This window comes from Melanotaenia boesemani, chromosome 13 (assembly GCF_017639745.1).
Source record: "Melanotaenia boesemani isolate fMelBoe1 chromosome 13, fMelBoe1.pri, whole genome shotgun sequence".
Lineage (NCBI taxonomy): Eukaryota > Metazoa > Chordata > Actinopteri > Atheriniformes > Melanotaeniidae > Melanotaenia > Melanotaenia boesemani.
In genome coordinates, this window is record NC_055694.1 from 12178786 (window position 1) to 12206596 (window position 27811).

At 38.3% G+C, this 27811-nt stretch overlaps 2 protein-coding genes across 4 annotated transcripts in view; one reads left to right on the forward strand and one right to left on the reverse strand.

Moving 5' to 3' along the window:
- LOC121651630 (dedicator of cytokinesis protein 3-like) overlaps positions 1–9945 on the forward strand; it is a 52222-nt gene extending 42277 nt beyond the window's left edge. Inside the window, exons 41-54 of one of the 3 annotated variants that reach the window (XM_042003966.1) lie at positions 1040–1181; positions 1447–1613; positions 3581–3667; positions 3846–4025; positions 4112–4195; positions 4306–4422; positions 4766–4908; positions 5302–5437; positions 5692–5773; positions 6014–6129; positions 6343–6427; positions 6507–6629; positions 6838–6920; positions 7050–9945. In XM_042003966.1, the coding sequence (XP_041859900.1) occupies positions 1040–1181; positions 1447–1613; positions 3581–3667; positions 3846–4025; positions 4112–4195; positions 4306–4422; positions 4766–4908; positions 5302–5437; positions 5692–5773; positions 6014–6129; positions 6343–6427; positions 6507–6629; positions 6838–6920; positions 7050–7658 (2154 nt within the window). In that variant the 3' untranslated portion in view covers positions 7659–9945. The remainder of the gene's footprint in view (positions 1–1039; positions 1182–1446; positions 1614–3580; positions 3668–3845; positions 4026–4111; positions 4196–4305; positions 4423–4765; positions 4909–5301; positions 5438–5691; positions 5774–6013; positions 6130–6342; positions 6428–6506; positions 6630–6837; positions 6921–7049) is intronic. The other 2 variants (XM_042003967.1, XM_042003968.1) reach the window with 2 other exon arrangements.
- A 391-nt stretch (positions 9946–10336) lies between these two features.
- Positions 10337–27811, reverse strand: part of LOC121651649 (poly(rC)-binding protein 4-like) — a 33765-nt gene continuing 16290 nt past the window's right edge. Inside the window, exons 5-14 of the mRNA XM_042004004.1 lie at positions 27385–27501; positions 24631–24762; positions 23144–23272; positions 21886–21960; positions 19809–19880; positions 17525–17566; positions 17317–17392; positions 16814–16863; positions 13982–14151; positions 10337–12432 (exon numbers count right to left, since the gene is read on the reverse strand). Of these exons, the coding sequence (XP_041859938.1) occupies positions 12087–12432; positions 13982–14151; positions 16814–16863; positions 17317–17392; positions 17525–17566; positions 19809–19880; positions 21886–21960; positions 23144–23272; positions 24631–24762; positions 27385–27501 (1209 nt within the window). The 3' untranslated portion in view covers positions 10337–12086. The remainder of the gene's footprint in view (positions 12433–13981; positions 14152–16813; positions 16864–17316; positions 17393–17524; positions 17567–19808; positions 19881–21885; positions 21961–23143; positions 23273–24630; positions 24763–27384; positions 27502–27811) is intronic.

A 27811-nucleotide genomic window follows, 5' to 3' on the forward strand; every position in this document is an offset into this window, starting at 1 on the left:
CTGTAAATACTATGTTTGTGTGTAAAAAAATAAATGTATTCTAACTTTTTTCCTACTCCATTTATATAAAAATAAATGGGGTATTATAAAGTGTAAAGAAATATCCAAATCATTGTTTCTATATCAGATATTATTTTATATTTAACCATAAGATAAATGCTTTAAAAATAGTGTATATTATGACTGTCAAAGTGAAAAGGATTGCTCATAGTGATGAACCAAACCCTTCAGCCAGGACCAAAAATGTTCTAAATCAACCCTTTAACTTCACAGCTTTTTTCTTTGCTCACACTCCATCTCTCCACCAAGTCTCTAAAAATTCAGCTCTGTAGTCCCAGTAGAGAGTAAAATAGTCAAACAGCAGTGAAATGACCTGAATCTGTATCTCCAAGCTTGACAGTCTTTTATAGTCACGTTGAGTTCATTGTCTTGCTGTCCAACTGACAGTGTTACAGTTTTAGTTCACTCTCACTTCTCTCATATAGTCAGCATAGAGCTGCAGTGTGAAGCTGCAACAGCAGTAGCTCAAAAGCCCTGAAAATGCAATGCACAATACTTGTTACACACTAAACAACAGTCAGATGGACACAGACAGAGCCTATCTGGGGATCACCAAAGACCAATAGCAGCTAAATAACTAGACATTGTAATAGGGAGCTAAAAGATGCTTTTAAATGTGGTCGGCACAAAAATAATTAATTCCTAATTTACTTCTTAATCAATAAATATGTAAATAAACACAGTTTTGCTAAGAATCCACTTCAGTGACTTAAAAAGTAATATTATGACAGTGCATTATTTTTTTAAAAACTGCTCTAGGAATCATACTCTGGAGCCTTATTTGTTGAAATGGTAATAACTAATATAACTAATACTGGTAATGCTGAAACAAATAAAAAGGGTTTGTTAACTTGTTAGTTATTACTAGGTTACCTGTTCTCTGATGGTCATGTCCAAAAGATTCTAAACAGGAGGACAACTGCAAGGTTTGCATCTCTTTGTCAGTCTTGAGCAGCTGTTTTATTTCCTCTTTCTGCAGAACAAGGAATTTGTATGTCGGGGTTATGACTATGAACGGCTAGAGGATTTTCAGCAAAGGATGCTGGGGGAATTTCCACAAGCTATTGCCATGCAGCACACCAACCAACCGGATGACACCATCCTGCAGAGCGACGCACAGTGTATCCTAATAGATTCAAAATGATTAAAACCACCAGTTCACATTGCAGTGATACATTTAACCAATGTGGCATATTTTCTATTGATTAAATAAGCTGATGACTTACTGATAATGGAATAAAGAATAGAAATACTAAGCTTAATTTTGAGCCTGATTTGCAGAGTCAGACAGAAAAATCATATCAGAACATTATTTTGTTCTTCTACCTTCATAATTTTGCATATTTATCTGACTTGTCTGTCACTTCCTTGACACATGATATCTAGATTTGCAGATCTATGCGGTGACTCCAGTGTCAGACATCTCTGATGTGCCCCAGCTGGAGCGTGTGCCTGAAAGAATCAAGAGTTTCTACCGCATAAACAATGTCAGCCGTTTCCACTATGACAGGCCTTTCCACAAAGGCCCCAAGGACCGTGAGAATGAGTTCAGGGTATGATGAGCCAGCAGTGCCACTCTTGGCCTTTTTTGACCTCACAGATTTTTTTCCCACCAAATGCATTATTCACATGTAACATTTTAAAGCATGAAATGTATTTAACATGTTCAATTAAAACTGCAGGTGATTCATATAGGAATAAATCTCTTAGGTCATGTCAGTTGGTTTAACACCATCTGGTGGCCACAGTGTGGGATCCTACATATTTCGGGGTATATTTGTATTTTAATTATGGGGATTTTATTGAAAAGAGGAAGAAGAAGAAAAAAAAAAAAAGAAAAAAAGGAAACTGGACCAAATTTTGATTAGATTTTATATATTTATTTAGTCTTTATGTCAGCATCACATCTGGCTAAACACTTTTGCTAGTTATAGGAGGCTGGATTAATGAAATTAGTTATAATAGCTAAGAAAAAGAGTTATGAATGAGACAGAACTTTTCACAAATTAATAATAACAATAAAAAAAACAACAACATAAAAAAAAAAAAACAAACAAACAAAAAAAAAAAATAAATAAAAAAAAAGTCTCAGTCGGAAAATGGAGAATTAATTATTACCAGCCATGTTTTTTTTTATTATGTTCTTAGTTTTTTTTTTCTTTTTTTTTTTTAAGGTTTCACTTTCTCAGCTGGTGAATCTCATGTGTAGCAACGCATTATTTAATGAGTCCATGTACGTGTTCGTATTCTGCATCTTCATAATTAATCTAGCTCGATAATTAGAACTAACCAATCTCACTGTTGTGATCTAACTCTTTTATCAGAGGATTTTTGTTTCTGCAACGACAAACTTGAAAATGATAATTAATCATTGACTTAACTTCACAAGAGACAAAAACTCTGGTTCATAGACTGAAATGGCACTAGAACTACCACACCTGGCATCCTAAAGTCTATGTGGCAGCATTTTCTGATCTGTTCTTGTTCTCAGAGCATTAAGGACATGTAGTTGAAGCAAGTAGTGTGTGTGAGGTGCACACAATGTGTCCATTTTTTTGTGTCCTGATGCACCAACCCTAGTGTTTTTATGCAACTAGGGCTTTTTTATTATATAGTTCTAGTTAGTAGATTATTTCTCATAGACATATTTTTTATAATATTTTCATGCCAGTATTATTGTATAAACTTACATACATTGTAAAAAAATTAATGGGATTTAATGATAATGCATTCTTAAATATAATATATATATATATATATATATATTAAGATTATTTCATTTTGCCTTAAATTAAAAGAGCCATTAAAATACTCAGATGGTCACCGTTTACAGATCCTAAAAGATAAGGTTTTCTATCCTATGAGGAAGTGTAAAACAGGGCCAAATAGTTCAAGATGTGGGATCTTTTTTAACCCAGTAGCATAGTGTTTTATTGTTACTCGTTATATGGTTAGATTTGGGCATTGAGTTAGAAAAGATGTTTTTTTTGGGTTAAAGCTTTTCTTCAAGTTAACTCTGCACATTGAAAATGGTGCTGAATGGTACCCAGTTGGTGAGATATAAGGACATAGTGTCACTCTGTGAGTAAGGCTGGGCTCTATTTTCTCATTTTCTTTCCTTGGCAACATTGATCTAATGGTATAACCTGATCCAATAAATGCATTGGAAAACAAAGAACACACAAACAATGCAGTCTTTCTTAAATTGTTTAACAGTTCATAGTTTAGGGCAAAAATATTTCCTCTTAGTTTCTAGTGGAAAAAAGTGGGGAAAAAAACTGCATGGTGTTAAGAGATTTGGACCTGATATGATACTGTAGTCTCTTTGACACAGTAACCCAAATAAGGAATCAGTTCACAGCCACTGCTGACGAGCAGCATGTAGGCCACTAGACTACAACAGCAGTTTTAGTCTCATTTGCCTGCTTATTTTTCTGTTTTGCAGGTATTGTTGATTTTACCAGATATGGCTGACAGCAGACAAATATAACATCCATTTTTTTCTCTGCATGTTTAACAGAGTTTGTGGATTGAGAGAACAACTCTGATTCTGTCTCGTCCTCTCCCTGGCATCTCCCGCTGGGCTGAGGTGGAAAGGAGAGAAGTGGTGAGGAGCTTCAGCCTCCACCTTGTAGTACTCATACGGCCTGATGAGCAATGTTTGCTAGACCGTTTCAACAAGCTCTCTGACTTTAGATCAGTATTAGAATGAATAATGCATGTCTGAATACACATTCTCAATAACCCGTTATATAAAAACTTGGGTGAACATTTACTGTTTTCAGGTGGAGGTGAGCCCTCTTGAGAATGCCATTTATGTGGTGGAGAATAAGACCCAGGAGCTGCGGACTTTGATCAGCCAGTACCAACACAGGCAGCATCATGGCAACATCAACTCACTCAGCATGTGCCTCAATGGCGTCATAGATGCTGCTGTGAACGGAGGCATTGCCAGATATCAGGAGGTAGAGCAAAGCGAGGGAGAGTAAATTGCAAATGATGAATTGGAGCTGTGAGTAATCTTTATCTTTTGTTTGATCCCTTACACCAGGCCTTCTTTGATAAGGACTACATCAGCAGTCATCCAGAGGATACAGAGAGGATCACGCATCTGAAGGATCTCATGCAGGAGCAGGTTTGACTCACCTTAAAAAGTTCAGCATATGTGAAACTACTGAGTGAACACAGAGACATAATGAGGTAAACATTTAGTTTACTACTGTCTATCATTTTCTCTGACAACAGGTGCACATTCTCGGTGTGGGGCTGGCTGTTCATGAGAAACTGGTGCATCCGGAGATGCGCCCTCTGCACAAAAAGCTTGTAGATCAGTTCCACATGATGAGGACAGGTTTACACCATGTAAGTGGATTCACATGTGACTCAGGTTCTCACATTATTGTTTGAAATGTCTTTAACTTGACTGTAACATAATCTGTATGCACTATTTTTTGTCATTGTATAAAAATGAAGCCAGCTTGCACTAGGAATGTTACTGAAACATACCCCTGCTAGAAAGTTACTCAGATGTTTTAGCTTCACTGAGCTATTATCCACTTTTATATACAGTCTGTAGTTATTGCTGACAAACAGGCACACTGCAACCTTTACAGACAGCAGTGGGTTTTCTGTGTGCCGAGTGCACAGTGCTTTTTTTATGTAAATGCGTCATTGCATGTGTGAGCAGTCTAAATATTCAGAGCAGTATATGACTGGGTCTCAGCAGGCTGTTCCCAACATGGATCGATTCGGCCCAGCTGGTTGCCCAGGGGTTAATTCTCCCAGAGGCATCCTCTCTTCCCACAACCACATGAGCCCTGAGAGTGTGCGCCTCATACACAGACACAGGTCAGTAATGCAACCAAAATCATAACTGAAATAGTTATCACCTTAACTCTGCAAACCAATCCAATATGGACAGCGAAAAGTGTGCCCAGGGTTTAGGAAGTGCTCATACTTGAAAGTCTTTTTCAGTCCATTCTTGCATTTTCTGAACTGCTAAACAGATATCTTAATGTTCAGGTGAGCATTGCAGCACTTCCTTGAAAATTAAACTCATTTGGTCTGATATACCAAACAGCAATGCCCACAGTACATCTTTGTTCTATAAATAAAGCTGTAAGAATGCAACTTGCAGTATGAACTAAATCCAACTTAAAATATTGAACTGAGATTTTAGAAACAGGTACAGTGAATAAAGTACTTCTTTTTGCAGTCTCAAGTATTATCTCTCTTCTGCAGTCCTCTGAACCTGCAGGGTTCAATCCGTCATTCATCATCCTCCCTGTCCTCTCACACATCAAGTGAGGCAGGAAACTTGGTCATAATGACTGATGGCCTCATGGGGGAGCATCCTGAAGAGGCGTTACACATGCAGGTACTGAAAGGGACAACATTCACATTGTAGAATTTATTATCATCTGGATGACAGAAGTAATGTGAAAACTGGCCTTGTCAAAATGCAAATATAGATATAATTTGTACTTTTAATATCAAATTTTGTTGTTAACTTTACTTATTCATATGGCTGTGTTAATAAAAAGTATGTTAACTTCCCTTTTAATGAGTTTTTCCCCCACTAGAAAATCTATAAGACCAATTTGATAATTTGGAAAATGCCCTATTTTCCAGCCGAGTCCCTCCTCCTCCAGTCTGAGCTCAATCCGCTCAAACTCCTCTCAAATTATCAACTCTGCCCCATCAAGTGCCAGAGGTGAGTCACACAAGCTACACCTGAGATACAGTAACTGTGTAAAGGACTCTACATCTCTGTATCTCTGCCTGTATTCAGGCCGTTTACTTTAACCCATTCCTCCTTAAATATTCACACTTCAGATTATCAATAGAGTAAATTTATGTAGTTTTTGAGACAAGAAGAAATCACTGTCAGAGATGGTGAGCTTAGTCTTTTTAACAATAAAATAATATATTCATGTAACCTTTCGGTTACCAGGCTCGCCATCTTTGCCCGATAAGGCCAAACACAACCGAGAAGTGATGATACTTCTGCCGTCTCATCGTGAGAGAACCAACAACTCTATGTATTACAACATGGCAGAGAATGGGCAGGTAGGTCGGACCTACAGCATCAGAACAGCATATAAATGTGTAAAAAATCCCTGATGCACAATGAGTGAAACATTACTGAAAGGTAGTAAATGTTCTAATCAGTGGTCTAAAAATGTATACACAATATGACTTTGAATGTGAGTTTTTCTGGAATAACACAATGAAAGGAATCCTGCATTATTTATTTATTCTTTTATTTTGTCCTCCTCTCAGAACAACCACATGCAGCGTGCCTTACTTCAGCAAGTTAGTCCCTGTAAGCCTTGTACTGACACTCACATAAATCTACCAGAGAAAGGTAATTCCCCAACAATGTGAATATTAACATGTTCATAAAATGTTTGCAATGTGTTTATACAGTTTTGTTCTGCCTCCAGTTTTTCCCACTGCTCCCAGCAGCTGGAGTCTGGATGGAGAGAACAGGGAGCAGGTGTCATACATGCCTGCTTCCACTGGAGGGGGAATCATGCCCCCTGTCCCACCCAGATCCTTCCCGCCAGGTACTTTTTTTTATCTCACCTCACAGTTAAATTATACATTTCAGATTTATTTTGTCTACTCGGCTGATTGGGCCTTTACAGCTGCTGTCAACTGGCAGAAACCAAAAACTGAGCAAAAACTGAGCTGGTCAAGTTTAGAAATTTGTTTTAAAACTTTTACAAGTCTTACTCCACATACATTTTTTTAAATATGAATTGATCTTTGCAGGACATTTTATGATGCACTGTGATGGATTTCACCACCAGAACAGCGACCCTCCTCCTGCCCTGCCCGTTAGATCTCTCCGAAAGGTGAGATCTAACAGAGATTTTGGACTCTTGCTTTTGAGTCAGACTGTGTGATAGCATGTTTGTGAACCCTTACGGTTGCAATGTTACCAATACACACATCAGTAATGCCCCCTTCCTCTGTCTCTCCAGTCTCCTCTCCACCCCATTCCTGGCTCTCCCACCAGTCCTCAGTCAGCATTGGGTGGCAGCAACTCCACTCTGTCAGGCAGTGCCAGCAGTGGTGTGTCCTCTCTGAGTGAGAGTAACTTTGGAGGTCAGTATCCAGATCCAGGTCCCATCAGGAATGACGCCTTGGAGCCTCTTCCCAGTCACCTATGGTCCCCCCCTGACGAGTACCTGACCTCTCCCTACCTACACATCCACTACGGTGGAACAGAAATCGACTCCATGGATCCGGTCCGCCCTTTCCACTACCGTAACCCTGCTTCACACCCTCACACCCACCCGCACCCTCATGCTCATGCCCATCCCGGGCTGGACAGCCACTCCCATGGCCCTCCACCTCACCACCATGCTCCCACTCATGGGCCTCATCACATCCCTTACCGACGACCTCAGCCTCCAGCGGTTCCCCCAAAACCCTACTTGAGAGAGGGCTGCATCCCTGAGGAGGACCTTCCCCCCCAGCCCATCCCACTGCCCCGCAGGATCTTCCATTCCCCTCATGGCCACAGGGAGGACCAGGGGAAGCATGCATGGGAGCAGTGCATCAGTGAAGAGCATGAGGAAGCCCAGTGATGGGGAGGCTTCAGCTAAATTTAACTAACATCCATCTTGTCGTTCATTTGCACTGAGTTAACAGAGCAGTAACAGAAATTTTAGGTATGTTGTCAGCTGACCCTTGTTACTGTGTATTTTAATGTCAGTGCATATGAAGGATAGAGCAGGAGCACATCTCCATGATGCTACACATTGAGGCAGAACTGTTGCCGCTGCTTACCGTGGCCTCTTAGATACGATAAAAAAACAAAAACAAAAACAAAAAACAAACAAACAAAAAAACAACAAAAAAAAACACAAACATTGTTGAACAATGAGTGATTCACTTGTTCAAAAATTGATATTGATTGTACACAACTGTACAACTTGTCTGTGAGCATGTTTTTTTCATTTGAGAATAATATGACAACAGTTTTGTGAAACATTACAACCATGATCATAACTGACATGACCCCCAGTGCAGTATCAGCTCTGAACTCCCTCAATTTTGCTCTTCATGTCATTTTCATAACAAAGAAACTATAGAAGGTGATTATTCACAGTGAAGTGACTTCTCTGCTTTAAAAGCTTCATATATATGAATAATTATTTTGATAAATTTGCTACATTATAGTGTTTTCAAAGGCTTACGCCCATTATGTTTTTCAAAAACACTGTTAAGTGCTCCTTAATAGTGAATCATATCAAATGGCGCACTGTAATATGTGTTGCTGCTGGGCTGTCATGAATCGCAGGTCTCTAAGGTTGAACTTGCGGTTGCCATCTTGGAGTGGTGTCTCCAGAGACATGAACAGTCACTGATGATTTCCCATCCATACCATGTGTATGGAAACCCAAATGAATGTATTTAGATGAGATATTCTACCTTTGCTGCACAAGCTGCAATCCTGGTTTTTGTTTAGGTGCTTTAAGTTCAGTTTCTGTCAAAAAAAAGTCTTTTGTTGGTCTTTTTTATGTGGCAAAGATATCTGGAGAGGAATGAGAGTGTTCGGCAGGCTGGGGGGAAACTGAGGACAGGGATAGACACATCCAACACCTGTCAGCTTTCATGTTCATGGTGAATGAAGAACGAGGACTCCACTTTGCACCTCAGTCCACTGCTGGACACTCAGAACCAACACCAACACCACTCCCTTGCTCTCTGTTTTTCCCCTCCGTCTTTTTCCTTCTCTGTGTGGCTGTCAGGTCATGTTAAGCAGTGAGTGTTGAACCTGGACTGATGGTTCAGCCGCAGAGCCCACACAGACAGTATTGGAATTGCCTTCCTGCCTTAAGTGCACTCAGATGCAGTTTGACCTCTCGTCCGGACTGTGTGAAACTCATTTAGCAACAGCCATTTTCACGCGGTTCACTACACACTCCCTGAAAGACAAAAAAAAAAAAAAAAAAAAAAAAAAAATTAATATCTACCAAGTGATGTTTTTGTATGGTTTCATTCTGCTTTAGTTTCAGATTGTTGTTTGTTTTGTAGCGCTAATATTTCTTATCTTGCCTGCAGCTCTTTCTCAATCACCTTCTGTTGTTTGATAACTGATGATGTGTTTCAAGAGAACGCTGAAGGCCGGACCCACAGAGAGGTTTCCTTTTGTTCGCAGAACAGAAAAGTTCCACGAACAAAAGAACAACCCATAGTTGGTTGGAAGGATATAGCTAATATTTTAACAATTACTTGTTTTCCTGGTTGTTTTTTGCAGGTGGAAGCTTTGTGTTATTGTACATCAAGTTGTCAGTGGACTAGACAAGATCTATTTTTGTATGTGAGATCATCAGTTGTGTGAGCGTATTCCAGATACTGACAGGAGGCCCAGGTACTGCATAGACTGCTGTACTTTGGCGTTGAGATTAGTAGATATATACAGTTTTTGAGTATCTGTAGTGAGTTTGATGACAGTTTGATAAGGAAAACTGGCAACTGAAGTGATACTAAAAATATAGGTACAATAGAATTTTTCAATGTAAATTCTGTTATTGTACATACAGCAGTATTGTGAAATATTTTTGAGAATTATTGCAAAAGCCCTAAAAGGTTTATTGTTGTTTTGTGTATATACATGTACTCCAGAGATCAATGTAATTGATAAATATCTATAATCAGTGTTTGGAAAGGACAAATCCATTAGACTGTGGCTGTCTCCACCATTCTTCTCATATAAATACTTTATACACTTTTCAATGTGCTTTCCTGTATATATGGTGTTAGCATGATCAAAAAGTGTTTGGTTGTAAATGTGGTTTTCCTACTCCCATAACTGCTGTGGTATGGAATTCATTAACAATGCCAAACATTAAAGACAATCTTTTATCAGCTCTAAACTCCTCTTCACCTTTTCTCTGAGTGTAGTCTGTTGAGTGGACAGTAGAGGGCGATGTTTATCACTGAATAACATTACAGGCTTCAGCTCTGAGGAGATCAGATTCAGAATTCGAATCAGAATGTGTGTATGTGTGTGTGTGTGTGTGTGTGTGTAAGATAGCAGAAGGACACACACAACCCATAGGTCTACCTCAAATGAAAGGACAAAACTACAGAAAAATGACAGCTAAACTATCTCCTCCCACCAGCTCAAAAGTCATGCTGTCAACAACATCGTACTTTGATATTTAAAGAAAACAAAATTGAGCCTCAAATTGTGTTTGTTCTAAAAATGGAAATTGAATAAAGAAATAAAATACAGTGGCTTTTTATAGATAAAATAAAAGGTGTGAGTGTTAGAAGTTAGAAGTGTTGTTTGATCCACTATGCACATCATGATTTCTTAAAAAAAAAAAAACATGAAAAATATCAGGCTGTTTGATTTGAGGCTGAGTCTACAGTGGCCCTGAGGGCCAAAACACAGCAGCAAAACCAAAAGGAGTGAAAGTGAGAATGCCACAACATTTTGGTAAAAACAACAAAACAGAAACCTCTGCAACATTTCAGTAATCACATTGGGAAACAAACACAATGGGTCAGAAAACAACACTTAAGAGTTGTTTTTTTTAATTACTTTGTTTTGGAAAAATGTTTCGCATTTTGTTGCATTCTCGTGTTTTATAATGTCTTTTGTTTATGTGCTTGTTCAAATTATTTTAATCCAGAATTGACATATTTAGTATTTAAAGGCAATAAATAAATAAATAGATCGATAGATCTCATCTTTGTACTTCAGTTGAATGTCTGAAATGGAGATGTGAGTTGTGTCTTCCTCAAACAGTGAACATCTTTAGAAAACAATAACTGTGCAATCTCAATGTCTCGTACATTCAAGAAGCAGGCATAATAAAAATAAATAAAAAAAGACAAGTGTTAGGATGAAAGGATCCAAGCTGCCTCTCCTAAGGATGATGATACTGCAGTGCATGCAGATATTTGGTGTTTACAGCATCGCCGTGGAACCTCACGTTTTCCCCAGTTATCTTGCTATGTTTGTGTTTTTTTTTCTCCTCTTTTCCTCACAAACTCTAATGGCTTAGATTCTTGCTGTATTTTGTCCTTTGGGACTCACAGAGAGAGTACTACCCAACACATAGCAGTGTGTGATTCTGTATCTCTCTCTGAATGTGCACACTAACACATATGTCATGGAGGCTGAGATCTTTGCTCTACTGGAGCTACACTGTTTCATTCTGCAGTTATTGTTCAGGGCATCAGAGCACAATGATGAAAAGCATCTCTTATAATTTATGCTAACAACAACGATAAGCTGTTCGTAAAGAAACAAAAGTAACGTGAATCTACTGCAGTACCATCTTAATCAGAATTGTATGTGTTCCAGCACTATTCAATGCATTTGACCCTTATTTTTTTGCAAATGAACAGACTTGGGAGGCAAATACAGACAGATAGCTCTGCCATATCAGGAACCAAAGACTTTTAATAAAGGAAACAATACTAATAAATAAAGATTAACCCAGTTGCACATTCAAAATGAAATCAAACAAAACAGACAAAACACTGAAGTAAAAGTACAGTACCATAGCACAGATTATTTAAAAAAAATAAAAGAAGAAGAAAGAAAAAAAAAAGACGCCCCTCGGACATTTACAAATTTTCTTAAAAACTTCAAGAGGCAAACAGACATTGTATAAAAGCATCATACAGTAGAGCATTTGTCATCTGAGTACAATTTACAAATTTATTGAAGGATAAATACTTGGCTGATCTCTAACTTGAGATGCACATGTAAAAAAACTGTTTAACATGTATCTCTCAGGTGAGGTTCCAGCCCTTTATTTAATGGTCAATAACAGTGATGCAGTGATGATGATGAACGCTGTCCATCAATTCATGGGAAACTCACAAATTATCTAGAATTGTAAATAACTTTAAATGGCGTCATCCATTGGTCTCTGTTGGTGCATCATAGGATAAAAGTCAGGAGCATCTCTTCTGGCGAATTGGGCTACATCAGGCGTTTGAATTTACACTACAGCTGTCCTTCATCAGACTTCCCACACAAGTCTTCATCAGTAGGGTGCAAACTTTTGTCTCTCTGGCTTTTTGATGCAGTTGGCTGAGGAGATTTTGGCGGTGTAAGCAGCCAGAGTGGTGTGAGTGGGTGCTGCAGAGACGGCCACGGTGGGGGCGGGGCTGGACAGAGTCAGAAAGGGAACAGACTTCACCCCCAGCAGCCCAGAGAGGGGCATGGCACCATACGGGGTGCCCAACATGTGAGCCGGGGTCAACGTGCCCATGGCGGCCAGAGTGGGTGCAGGGGAGGCAGCTGGAGAGGCTGACTGGGTGAAGGCCATGTTGAGGTCGACTGGAGACGCCATTGTTGCTGCCTGGGCTGTAGATTTAGCTGTTTCTAAACTGTGAGGCCAGTGATGGGAGGGGGAGAAGGACAGGGAGACATGGAGACAAGACAGGGAATTAATGGATTATACTCTTGCTGCGGCATTTGGGGCAGTTTTGGAAAACGATTTAAAGAGAGCTGCTCTTGCAGACGTCTTGCAGAGAGTTACTGCATATGTGAAGAGTGAGCTGTAAGATGTTTGGTAAAGTATTGAAAGTGATGCCACTTGGGCCTGCTTGGCTGGAAACTACAAATCTACAATAAATTAAAAAAAAGTGTGGGGATGCAGAATGATTATAGTATTCCCAAACCTCCTAGGCCTTCTTCTCATTTCTGCTTGAGGAGAAGCCCTTTTTTTGTAATCAAATGGAAATTGCTTCTGACCATAAATTTTAACTGATAATACATTTAAGAAGTCTGCAACTCCGCAGTGATGCAATAACAATATTTGTGGCATACAACATGGTTAATAAATAGGTGTAATTGCATTATTGTAGTTTGTTATCAAATATTATCCTAGGAGTTATGTAATTCTGTAGTAAATTACCATTTAAAATGAAACAATGCATAAAAAATGTCTATATTTGGTTCATAACAACTTTATCTCTTTCATTTGATATCTTACACTCTGTACTAGGTCTGGCTGTATGTCCTATAAAAACACAACTGACATAATTTATTTATTGGTTTCAGGTTGCACATACACTGAAAAAGCGGCATAATTTTGCTCTGTTCACTTTTTGTATTTCATTTCTGCTGCAAGGAATTAGATAAACCTGCAGATGAAGATTTTAGGACCAAATTAAATAACTTAATCGATTCATTGTTAGACGGCTGCTTTTCAGTCTAATTCTCAGCATTAAAATGGATAATGGAAAAATTCAGAACTTTTAAATTTTAAAAACCTCACCTTGGCCTGGTGAAAGACCTGTGGTATTTCATAGTTCTCCAAGGTGTCTCTTTTTCCAGAGAACACAAGTTTGTTCAGTTTGGTCTGCGTTTGTTGACTACTGACTCAATTTTAGAATGATTTTAGATAAAACCTTGAACAAAGTTGCTAAAGTTTAAGGTGTTAATATGGAAATGTCACCACTCCAGTTATTTCCTGCAGGTTTTGATTTTTATAAGAGAAAGGAATCTTGTAAGAAAAGTACAGCATCATCATATTCATGTTTACAAATGCAGTGTTGGGGTTTGATAACAAGCAGTGATAAAGTAAATGCAACTCTCAATAAGCCACAAATGCTTATGTAAGAATGATCTTTGTTTATCTTGATTTTTAAGCTAATACTAAAAAGCATTGGTATGTTGCTTGTTTAATTCTGCTGGGTATATTCTAAAATCTTCACTGCAATAAAATGTTTTTTTTATTTATTTTATTTTTTTGCACTAATATACAACATATTGCTTTTCCTTATTCCTTTGAGTACAGTTAGCAGCAGCAGAAAGTCATATCTCACACTGACTTAAAGGATGACCTCTGACCCTTTTAAACAAATGTATTTCTCAAAAGACCTGCTTCCCGCAGCGGATCATTAGATGACTGTTTGTGTAACTGGGCCTTACCAGGAGGTAATGAGGTACTGGGCTAAGTTGATGCTGACTGGTGTTCCTGTGATGGTGACATGGCGGTCGCTCGTTCCGTCCAGCTGGCTGCCGATTTTGATCTGAGCTCCTGATACCTGCCGGATCTCGTTGATTTTAGTTCCCTGACGGCCGATGATTGAGCCAATCAGCTACAGGGGAACAGAGGTGACAGATTGGCCGGAAGAATGAAACACACTCGGTTTAAAGGATCTTAACATCTGAACAAAGCTCTTCTTAGTTATCAGATTGGTTCTGCTGATGAAAGGGACTCTGACAAGAAAAGGTAAAAAAATAAAAAAATAAAAAGCTGTTTAGCTGACCTAATGCAGACCACTTCAAATATTGCAAATACATTGCTTGTCTTCAGTGGTTTAGTCATCCATCATGAATGTCAAATGCACTTTTTTTTACCCCCCTCAAGTGTGCCTTAATTGCAACTGTGTCCGCACGAGTAAAAGAGACGAGAGAAGGCACATTTGCCTCTCATTAATCTGAGTAGCTAAAAGGTTATTGATTCCTTAGAGTGGTGATGACTTCCCAAACAAATCACTTCCCAAACACACGCCAGCTAGATGCATCTCCGCACTAATGGAAAACATAGTGGGAAAATAACTCAAATACATAACGTACAGTCCCACTGGTTTGAGTGCTCTCTCTGCTGAAAGGAGATTAGACAATCACACAATTTTCATTGCTTTCTAAAATACATTAACACTTTTGTTCTGCTTATGTTTTCCAACCTGGACCCCTGCCGATTGGTGACAATGGATATTTAGCAGAACCAGAGCCTGCAGCCACATATCAGCCCAAGTGCAGGGGTGTCAGGAGCTTGAGCCAAAGGGTTATGCTGCCAAATATATAGCAAGTATACCAGACAGTGATGAAGTGCTTGTAGTGCATGAGTGTGCTGGAAGTTTCACAGCGACTGATGTTTACTGACGTACAGTCCTCAGACAAAGGCAATGTTGTGCTGTACTTGTCCTCTCTGCATTTCACATTCCTTTAAAGAGAAGTAAGCAGCTCTGTCCACAATGTCTGATCAGTCACAGTGACCTGGTTGGTCTGCCTGACTATTATTGGCTCAGCAGTTTATTTGGGGGTTGGGGATGGATGCATGGAGAGCAGCAAGCCTAAAGAGCAACTCAAGAGACAATGGTCGCTACAGACCTCATATCACTGATAACGCCTCTCTCCCACTGAGACCAAAAATCTCTAGCAGCTGTCAATAGATGCCAGCTGTCAACAGCCTGCCCACTTTAGTGTGTATGACCTCAGATGGTTGTCATTTCTGTACCAACAACCACAAAAAATAAATAAATAAATAAATAAAAATAGCTGTGCAAACTAGAGTTAAATATAAACAAAGATACATTTCACAGATGATTATTTTTTCTAAGCAGTCATTAACAGCCATGCTGCACAGCCTCCTGGTCCTAAACTACATGTGTCCTATATATTTTTGAGTTCCTGCTGAGGCAGTCATTTAAAAGGACATGGGAAGAGAGATGGGATGGGAAAGGGTGCAACCATTATTCTTCCGGCTAAATCCTCTCTCTTCCACAGAGGTGCAGCACAGTGCTGACTGGGTGTAAGCAGTTTCTGAAAGCGTCTGTGTGTGCACACTGGTCTCCTTCAGCATTCGGCGTGTGAGCACAGAGTGGGATTGTGTGGTCGCTGCACGGCCAGCCTAAGGGGGGACGGAGGGGCTGAGGAGGCTCAGTCACGGCTGTAAGTCCTCTCTTCTGGAACAATGACTGGAGCTCACAGCTGTCCCTGTCACATACAACACTGGGTTCCCTCATTCCTCTGATGCATTGTGCTGCTTGCCATGTGGGGGTTTACTTGCAGGAGGGGTTCAGGCATTTTAGAAATGTTTGAGGCATCTGGAAATGTCCTACATGTTACAGTGAAACCTAATTAATCAATACTGTGTTTAATTTGATTCTTTTTTCTTGTCAGCAAAGTGAAAATTGTGTTTATTTCTGCTTTTTCATTGCAAAAAACAAAACAAAAAGAAAAAAAGAAAGAAAAATAATGCAACCATAGGAGTATTTTGAACCACCATACCGTAAATTCTTGGACTCTATATTTGAAAACAGTCCAGAACAAAATCACTACCGACACCACAATGCCCAGCTGTTTAAAACATTTAAACCCCAGTATTATCCGTTAATCTTTTGAACAACATTTCATTCTTGTGAATGATTCTGGGTATATGAGTGGAAGATTAAATTTTAAATTATGAATGCCTTCATTACCATTTTTTAAATTTCACTTATTTTTCAGCTGAAACAACAATGAACAGCCAGAGCTGCTGTCATTGTCTGACCAAACCAGCCAGGCTGGATGCTGGACTTAAAATTTTCCTCTGATTTCTGCTCTCAGATCAGAGTTTTTTCATCAAACCCTGGCGGAAACAAAGTGAAGAGGGAAAAGATCTTTCTCTGTTTTCTTATTGGCTGTTTTGACAGCAGACAGATTCTAAGTAGGTCAGGGAACATGAGAGGATTTACTGATCACTCATGGGAGTCACTCTAAGACATTGCAACTGCAGCACACACAATACTGCGAAAGGATCTATATCAGCTCAAAATCCCTTTAACCTTGGTATAGTCTGAGGTTAGAATAATGAGGATAATTAGTAAGTTGCCGCCATGCCTTTCATCTCTTTTGAAGTCACAGTGCAATGTCTTTGTGGCTGCAGTGAGTCACCTGCTGCTGCAGTGTTTACATGTAAAATGAAGACTGGGTGGAAAATAGTACTATTGAAAACACAAAGCTCAGCTTTATGAATAGATTTTTTTTTCTTACATCATTGGGAATAAGCAGCTCCTGAGATGTCTGAGAGTTTGAGTCCATCCCTGGTGAGAGAAAATACAAGCATCAAGTGAATACAATTGATATATCAGACATTTTAAATAGTAATTTAGCTCCTTTAGTTGGTCATACAAACCACCCCTGACATGTTAAGAAAACCCTTTCAGCAGAAAACTTTCAGATATGGTAAAGGAGTTAATCTCCATTTAAATGGGCTGATGTTTAACACAGCATTCAGTCTTTCGTCTTGCTTCCAGTTGTCTGACTCTGCAGAATATATCGGTGCATATAATAGTTTCTCTCTCAGATAAAAGAGAGCTAAGACACCACCTCTTTTCCTCCCTCCTTACTGACAAAAGCTCATTATCAGCATAGCTAATAACAGCTTCACACACCTTTGGGCAGGTTAAAATTATATGAGTGATTACAGATGGAGAAAAAAATTACAGATCTTGATTGATGGAATAATGATACCCTGACTAATACTGCATTCATACCAGGCATGATTGTAGAGGCAGGCTGGGCAATGGGACTCAGGCTTTGCTGCACTGACAGCTGGTGCAGCTTGGCCAGCTGTAGAACAAACATGAACAATGCTGATTCAGAGATAAAAAAAAACCCAAAAAACAAAAAAACAAAAACAAACAAAAAAAAACCCCTCCAAATTCAATATTATATAAGAATGTTTCCAAAAAACAGACATACCTCTGAGTGTGGAATGCCATATTGGTTTGGCAAAGTGTAGGCCTGAAAGAAAGCAACCTGCATTAGTTAAATTGCAGCAATAAAAACGTCACACACGCAAGCAATAAATCAGCAGTGTCCTAATGAAAGAGCCTAACTGTCAATATGTGCCTTTTTTTTCTTTCTAAATAACAGAAACAACACTTGCCACAATCTCACACAAATAGCTGTTTCGACCTGGTTTAGAAATATTCATTTCTGATATTTGTCACTTCACCCCAATGCAATAGAGGTCAACAGCACTTTGCCTGCGGTGCTCACAGCATTAAAAATGGCTTATAAAAGATTCAGGGAGAACATCTCTGCCTGCCATGTCCCTATTGCTCTGGACAATATCCCTGTCAGATATTTACAGTGTATGAGGACTATTTCAACAATATATAGCTGTTTCTGTTGAACTCAGGAGAGTGTTGTGAGAGCCAGACACTGCATTCACATCCTTTTTCGAGTTCTTTTGCTTCATGTGCAAAAGATGCCTAAAAAAAAGTCAATCAGTTTTTAATTTTTGGTGAAAAGAACATTTGGTAAAAATAAATAAATAAATAAATAAATATAAAAAAATGCCAATTAAATATTAACCAGCACAAATAAGGGGAAAAATATGTTTTAAAATTTTATGGGACTTATAGCCCACTCTCACAAAGAAACATTTTATGGAAAAAATGGGATGTAATATTTCTTATTGGCTGTAGTTTGGTAAAGAGAAGCATGCAGACAATGTGATGTGTCATCACATTTTCATTATCTTAGACAAGCCTTATTGTTTTAAATTATTGCACTAGCTGATTGTTCACACCTCCGTGTCATCCATTCATTTCTGATCATGGACACCTCGTTGGGCATCATCCCTTACATAAATAATGCTCACATAACCTGTAGAAACCAATGAATGATGGATGAACTGACTAAAAAGAAACTATTTGCTTCCTGTTTCATTTTTACACTGAAAAGAAGGTCAATCAGAGATGTTCTCATCAATAAATATAACAAATACAAAGGCTGCAAGACAACCACAAGATATGTTGGTGTCCCAGTTATGTTTCAGGACATGGTGCTAACTCTAGATTGTGTCAAGAACCCATGAAGACATCTGAAGAGCTCCAGGCTGATCCCAAAGTAAAGTAGTGTTTTTGCTGTAAATTATGCTGCACACTGAAGCAGATGGAGCTTGATTGGCAAATGTCATGAAGGACATTACTAAAAAATGTAAAAACAGTCAGAAAAAGCCAATATTACAAAAAGGCTAAGCTGTAATCTTTCTGGAATAAAAAAGTAAAAAAAGAAGACAACTGTTTTGGAAAGGAGGACAACAGTTTTATTGCCAAGGACACACTATCTATCTATCTATCTATCTATCTATCTATCTATCTATCTATCTATCTATCTATCTATCTATCTATCTATCTATCTATCTATCTATCTATCTATCTATCTATCTATCTATCTATCTATCTATCTATCTATCTATCTATCTATCTATCTATCTATCTATCTATCTATCTATCTATCTATCTATCTAATTTAGTAAGGATGGTGTCTATGCAGCCCTCCCTCGTTACAGTTATGTCCCTACCAGACAGCACTTAGCTTAACTCAATTCTGTCTGACGCCAGCAGTCTGGCTTCTATTACTAGTCCATCCTATATGGTCATAAAATGGAGAGAAGAGCTCATCCTTCCTCTGCATCAATAGATTGGAACTGTGTTTATATGAGAATGCAAACACTACAAATTCATTGCAATAATCCTGTCATTTACTGCATGAATGATCCCAACTGTAAAGTCTTTGTATCCCATTACCCACTGTTAGACACTATTAGACACTATTGTTTCCATTCCAGTATCATGACAGTAGCTGTTATTGCTGTCATGAGAGGAATATTCCTAAAAATGTTTCTGGTGCAGAGCTAGGCAGGACTAAAAAAGAGATGGCAAAGCTATGGCAGTGATGTGTGATGGCATCAAGTTTCAGGAGGGGTTATAGCTCTTATGACAGACTAGAACAATAGCTGCAGCTTACGCTCAGCTGTTGTTTTTAATGCCTCATGCCATATGATGGACTGTGAAACTCTACACATTCTGTGCTACTCCTGGTCTCACTCAGCACTCAGATCCTCATAGCCCTCATTCATTCCTGTGCTCCACAGGGGAGTTTAAAATCCCAAGTTTAAAACAAACTGACTCCAACAGAGAATCAGAAGAAGGGAGATTATTCACACACTTTACATGAATGATTGTTCAGTTACCTGCTGGAGGTCCAGGCCACCCTGGGTGACTGAGTACAGAGGGTGAGGTGCAAATTCTGATGCCTCAAAAACCTGCAAACACAGAAACACATGAGACAAGCACATAATGTAATATTTCCATATTTACCTCCGCTAAGAAGTGATGTTGGTTTGTCTGTCTGTTAGCAACATTAGTCAAAAAGTTATGGACGGATTTTGATGAAATTTTCAGGAAATCTCAGAAATGGAATATGGGACAAGTGATTAGATTCGATGATCCAGATCACTGCCTGGATACAGGATTTTTAAAAAATGATTCTTTGGGATATAGGACTATTTTTGCCATTAGAGCTTTTAGTTAAAAAATAACGCCCACAATCATTGGGGAAAAAAACAAAAAAACTATGGCTTTGTGGAGGTCTGTGCTCTCTGAGTGCTTTTGGTTGATAATTTGTATCATTGCTTTCCCAACTGGACTGAGGATTAGTGTGAGTAAATATGTGTTTACATTTGTTTCTGCTTATCCAAAAACCTTCAGCTGTTAATTAAATGTGAAAATGATGAATAAAATCTTCCAACCTTCAGTTTATTTTGGCTGTTGCTGCAGATCAAATGTGGTTTGAGATGGTCTCTCGAGCCTGCTTTTCTGACACTTCCATTCACCTTACAGGCTTAAAGGCTATGACTCATCCACAGACCGCTTCCCACTCCACCTAATTTTCTCAAAGATTTATACATCCCCATCACTGTGCAAGCTTTATAAAACTCATCTCTCAGTGACTGGGATCATGCCCCAGGTTTAATTTTATTGCTTATTATAAGGAATTTATATATAAAAAAAACAAAGCAAAGCCCTTCCATAAATTGACCACACTCTGAAGCAGCAAAAACAGCGTCAGAACTGCTGACAGCTATGCAGAATATCTGGCTGCTGCTGCTGTAGCCAGAGGAGACGGCAGGTCTCCAGTCACACTTGCTAATCTTGTGACTTGCTCCATGGGAGGGCGGATATCTGCCCCTTCTCAAACAGCAGCATCCATAATTCTCAACCCCGCCCTCATGTACGCACAAAAACCACTCAGTCCCCCACTGAGGACCCTCGACATGAGCCTTGACATAACATAGGACTTAGCAAAGAATCCGATGAAGAAGGTGAACTCTGGCAAATCGTCATGCGGATATTCTTGAGTAGCCATGTAATTTCATGTAGGTCAGCCTCAAATACTTAATCCAGTGGCTCTCAGACTTTTTATCCAAGTAGTACTTCTTAGAAAGGAACCTCCAGGGGTTCCCAGCAAAATTTTAAATATTTTAATTTCACCATTGCATTTCTATTTGTCATACAAGAGAAAGTGTATAAATTACTATTCAGTCCATATATGTCAAACATATCTGACAACCTACAATACTACAGCACTCTATAACCTGTCTTTTTATCTAACAAAAAACAGACAAAGCGAAAATAGGTTTTACAGTATACTATGGTTGCCTTGGTTTTGCATAATAATCTGTAAAGATGAATCATTTTTAAAGTCAGAACATTCTGAGTTTACCTGAAATAATTATACAAATACTGTTTAAATATTTAGGAAAAAAATAATTATGATGCTATAGAGAGTAGCAAAATCACAAAATAGTTCTTACAAAAAATAAAAAAATAAAAAAATAAATAAAATTACTATGATAACAGTTGAATTCCTAATTATACTTTAGAACATCTTTGGTAGAGGTTTGGATAAACCATAACAGAGGTAAAAATGATCAATTTGAAAACTGGAAATTCAATCAGACATTCATGTTCTAAAACATATCTCACTGACTTTGATGATCCCCTGACTTTTTCTTTCATCTCACCATGGAAGCTTTCTTCTTTTTGGCAAAATATTCCCCCTAAAAATCATATTAATTACCATAAAATGCGATAACTATTTGCAAGAATTTAAGTAATTCCCTTACATTTCTCTCTGTGGGGTTACCTGTTAATTTTGTCCAGCACATTGGACTACAACAAAAAGCTCCCATTCTACACTTGTGCTTTGAGAACCACTGTGCAATTGATTTGCTGCCTGATGTGTGAGGTCAAATCTCATTTTCTCACCTGGTTTCCTGCGATGAGGAGAGCAGCTGGTGAAGGACTCGGCCTATAAGGGATGGTGGCACCCTTCGGCGGGGACTAAGGAGTTAAAACATGTGGAGGGGTCAGAGGATGTGACAAAAAATGTAACTATAAAGGCATGTTTTACCACTGAATGAGTCCTACATTGGTTGAATCGAGCAATAATGTTGTTAAACTCCTCAGAACATTAAGATACTGCAACAATTAAGGATGTGATATACTGCTAATGACGTCGACATTATCCCTTGCCCTGTTTTTTCTTTTGATAATATTAGTCATTCACTGAATAATTAAAACAATGTAGTGAGTGCGCTCTGTGGATAATAGCTCTATGCTTTACTGTGTAGTACGCCCTAAGACTGCAGAGGCTCACCATCTACTCAAATCAAGTGTTCACTGTCAAGGAGACATGCTAGGTAAAATTCTTTAAACACCAAATAAAAATATACAGTGTACATGACACTACGGATCTAACAAGCTGCTGTTGAGTTGGTTATATTTTGGATTTAAAATATGAAGCAGTAGTCATAGCAAATTCTTTGTATAACTTTGCATAATTTAAATCTTGGAACAGAGAGCAAGATGCCGCTGGTACAGAATCCTAATGAAACTTGCAAGCCTTTGAAGAAGGCCCTGGAAAAACTGGATCAAACTAGCAATTAGTTAGTCAGGTCCAGCTGCAATGCTAAAACAAAAAAGCACTTGTGTACTTCTATTAACACACAGGGAAAACTGTGCTTAGGGTTGTTTTTCTCTCTTTTTCTGCTCAATTTTCTCAAGAGAGCTGTTGTCTAAAGGTGGACAGATTTCGCTGCAGGCCACTTTGTTTTCTGTGAGCAGCTTAGTGTCTTCTTTAAGAACACTCAGCCCTGACCTCTGAGTAGCACTAGAGTGGCACTTTTCTTCTCCATCTGATGTCTTGTTTCCAGAACAGAAGGTCCAAGCAATAAAGTGGCTGAATACTTTGCATGTTCAAACTGATACATGAGGATTAACCCTGAATGTTGTCAGTTTCTTGGCAACATGCTCATAAGGACCATTAGGATACATAAGAAAGAGGACTGCAATCTACTGTACCAGAAATACCTTAACTTCTGTCAGGTGGACAATGGCAAGACAAGACTTAAACATGCATCCCAACAGCAATTATTTCCCTCACACTGCTACAGCAGTAAAGCTTTGACAAATGTCAGCTAGGTGTGGGTGCATGGCATAAAGGTAAGAACAATATTCTTCCTACCTCCAGGATTACTGTGCAGATGAGCTTGACACACTGGATTACAGAGTCTTGATTCCCAGATATTGTCACCCCTCGCTCAGTTGAGTTGGGCAGCAAATCCCCTGCTACCTGTATCTGAGCACCAGTGCTCTGCAAATGATAGGGGTTTAAAAAAAGGATTAGCTTCATTCAGGAGACAAGGAACATTGTGATTTCACTGCTGCAACTTCTTCCCAAAGCTCAGCTGGATTTGCTGACTTTATTCTTTACCATTAATGCAGAAAAACAACGTTACTGCTGAAGGTTTAGTCCTGAGTCTTGTCAAATTAATGAAAAATGAAACATTGAAACAAAAACAAAACAAAACAACAAAGAAAAAAAAAAAAAAAAAAACAAACGCAAGTACATTGACTATTCAGAAAACAAAACCCTGGAGAAAACCATAGAAAATGTATCAATAATAATAATAATAATAAAAACTTAGAAAAACAAAACAAAACAAAAACAAAAAAAAAAACTACAGTAAACCAAACATATTTCATGATAATCAAATAAACCAAAAGACTCGTTAAAAAAATAAATAAGAAAAGATATATACACATTTTTGTTTGTTTATTTGTTGTTGTGATTTTAATTTGTGGTTGTAAGTTTGCATCTGTAAATGTCTGAGCTCAAAACTCTGAAGCTTCAACATGCTGATAATGAAACATTAATGTACAGGTTCTGGTGAAATTTCACAAATTATAAATGTGTCTGCAACAGAGTTTTTGTCTTGTAGCAAACATCCAAACAAAATCTGTAAATGAAAGGACAACGAGATACAAACAAGACAACAAAATCTGTGCTGAAAAACAAAAAGAGTCATATTACTGAGGAAAGTCAAGGCTACAATGACAAAGATGCTATTTGTAGATTTCCAGAGTTGAACTTGCAGGGTCAGATATCTCTGGCAGCGCATCTGATAACTTTAATCCTAATGTTTCAGCTGAGCCTTAATGTTGTCAGAATTTCTTTCCCTTCAGATTTGCCACGACTGAGTCACAGTGTATGCTGTGTTCAGTGACATATCTGGACCAAATTACTTAAACTTAAAAAAAAGTGGCTTTCCAAATTTTTATCAATCTATCAAATAGAAACTATGCATATTTAAGAACAAATATATAATATTTCCTTTTTAAATTTAGTTTTAGCAAGATTTGAAAGTCATTTATTTATATACAGTATGTATATTTTTTGATCCATTGTTCCAACTTTGGAATCCAGCACATATCATTGTGCAACCTTTATATTTTATGAACTTCAGTAGTAATTTCTGTGAACCCTAATCAGAATCTACTATCTTAAATTCTTTTGTGTAAAAAAACAGTCATCCAAACCCCAGCAAGATTTTCGTAACAAAATACCACCTGATATATTAGACGGAACTTAATTTTTACATTTCCATAAGCATATGTGTGTATTATACTTTAGCATTGCCTTTTCAGTAGGTTTGTGCTCTGACTGCTCACCTCTCTGATCTCCTTTATCTTTGCACCACCTTTCCCGATGAGCGAGCCACACTGGCTGGCAGGAATGACCAGCCGCAGGGTGACTGGTGGCTTGGAGCTGATGGTGCCATTGGCCACAAGTGCAGTCAGATCCTGCAGAGCGATATGAAGATATGCAAAAAGAAAAACATGGTGAATGACACTTGGAAAGAATGAAAAACAAGACAAAGACATTTCTTAGATCCTGTTTTATCATGCCCCCTTACTTATTTAGGATGATTTATTGAGTAAAAACAAAGAGCAAAGATTGACTTGTGTTAACTAATCCCTATTCACACTGCATCATGATGAGCTGATTTGCTAATGAGTCAACATATTACTGCTTATAAATATTACTTTAAAACCTAAAAACATGAAGAGCAAAGCCGGCACATTCTGAGCTAGCTGAATTTCTGTCAACCTGAACAGAAAAAAAAACAGTGGATCCATGCTGGAAGTGTCAGGTATAGCTTCGTTTAGAGCAACCCAACATATGTATCTAATTAACCTCTGCCAGTCTGTAGATGCTTTTGAATGTACTGAAAAATCCACAGGAGGCTGGTTAGCAATGTAACCTATGTTTTTCCAGTCCAGTGTGTGCCCTTCAAGAACTGTTTAAGTTCAGTCATAGTGACTGCTAACTTCTCTATTAAAGAGGAAACATGAATCACAGCAGAGGTTGAGGAACATCGTGCTTCATGCTTTCCACTTAGGAGCACTTTTGTCTGAAAGTTGCCATGCAATAACATGAAGGCAAAATCTATTAACTTGCAAGACTTTGTCTAAATTAGACCAACTCTGTGTAAGTTAGCAATTTATTTTCTATCCCATCATGTTAATGTATTTAAAAAATGGCAACTGGAATAAAAAAAATGGTATGATTGTAAGTCTAAGCAAGTTAGAATGTTTGTTATCAACCTTTAATTTATTTTTAACTTTTAATGTAAATTGAGTATTTGGACTAAGAACCTTGATGATTCAATGATTGTTTTTCCAGTGCAGATAGCAAACATGCATCTGCTCTGCTATGGGGGGATATTGAGCTTTTAAGTAATGAATAGTGTCTCTCTGTGAACCTTTGAAATGTAAATATGTTGCCCTGTGTCTCACACTCACAGCAATAGTGTGACAGAATGCAAAACACGCTGCTTTTTTTATGACTTATGTTTGGGCTAGTATGCAGTAAAATTAGCAGAGTTTGACTTATGAAGGGACAGCGTGGATGTAGCCTCAAGGGATTTCACTTCTGAAAGAAGATGCATAGTGTTTCTAATAACCATGCACTTCAATTTTAAAAGCATATTTTTTATGAGCCTCTTGTGCCTGTGCTCGGTGTCTATATTTAGTGAGGCGGATCAGGCTCTCTTGACGTCTCATCTCATTAGAAGAAGAGCACATAGCTCCTCCGTACAATCACAGGATTCTGGGTGTCATTTCTTGATTTGATCTAAAAATATGAACTACATCTTAAAAACCGTGAACGCTCCCATACTTTGTGGTGCCATGGCAAAAAGAGGCTCTCAAAGCAAACTGGTGGAAACAAGACAGTGGGTTATACAAGTACTGCTTGCACACTCTCAAGTTCCTAAGCTTAAATCCTAAAAGCTTATTGCATTGCGAGTGGGGTAAGGACTCCATGTGGCTTTCGTACAAGCTGTGCTTCAATACCTCAGAAAAAAAATGCATCTTTAATAGGGTGGTGCATGTAATAGTTGAACAATGTTTCAGATTATCAGCTCTCAGCATTTGCATAAATATGCAGCAGCTGGGAAAAGACATTATCCATAAAACAACTGATCAACTGCCAAATGAGAGACGTAGACATAAGTGAGCATGTGCTGCTGTGTAATCATAAACTACAGAGACAGAAACAAATGCTAGGTCTAATACTTAGTTGGCAGAAATAAGATTATTCCCTTTTTGTTTATAAATAAAGGTGTCAGACATTCAATAACTCAACTATATGGTGGAAGCTATGCACAGTGGGTCAGCCAACATGTTACCATGGAAACTCAGGAGTTTCAGGGTTGAAAAGAGGTGAGTGTGAAAGATCTTTAATGAAAACTGCACTGTGCTTCCCCAAACAGTGTATGCTGTTTACTAAGGGTTGTCAACCTGAGCGACTTTCCTTGTCAGTATCTGCTATGAGGATTAATTTGAGAGAAAATTCCACTGTTATAATTAACAATGTGATGGGCAGTCTCCAGGGGAATTAACATGAGGACACCCTTATCTATACCTCCAATGAGATGTGTACAAATCTCTCTTATTAGCAGCCACAAATTAATTACACTTAGACTCTTAAGTGAGGTGAACATGAAATTAAATGTGAAAAGTAATAAATGAAAGACGTAAGAGCTACAATCCTCTATCCCAGATAATTCAGTGCAATCTTATTTGTAAGCACCTCAAGTGCTTTGCAATGCTACAATTTTTGCCTTCCATCCCTTCACTTCAGAGCATAATCAATATAGTGATAAAAGCACTTTTGTGGTAATTCTGAGGCAAAGCTCAGGAGATTTTATCCTGTAATAAAGCAGTAAAATGGCCTCTTGCACGTGTTCCATGTTTCAAAAACTTGATATTTTAGCTCCATTATGTGTGACCACTTTCAAAACCTTACAACAAACATTTTTTATTACATCCTGATTGGTTTTATATGAAACAGACATGCCGACATTGTTGTTCTACTGATGAAATTAGCTGATTTTGCTGGTTTTAATTGCATTGTATTACCTCCTCTAGTTTGTATGTAATCATGGTGAAAGCTCTGAAGACGCTGTCTGTGGAGCCAGTGATGGTGATGATCCTCTCCGGACAGGAGCCCTCTGAGATGTTGACACGTGCACTGCTCTGTGGAACAGTCAACAGAGGCTATCAGCAACACAAGATCAATTCAATGAATTGGGAAAAATTTTTACTTGCTTTCTTGCTAAGAGTTAGACAGTGCTGTGTTAAAGATTTTATATGAAAGCAGATTAGAGGCAGACAGTAAATAGCTGCTAGAGGATCTTGTTTACTTGACAGAAATTCCAGGTATTCTGTTTCCCTGCTTTCACTGTGACTGGTAAACCAATTTATAGTCTGCAGGCTCTTCCTTTCTTTTTGTTTTAGCTTACCCTGTCCTCAATATACCTACTTATACATTACAAAACATCAAAAC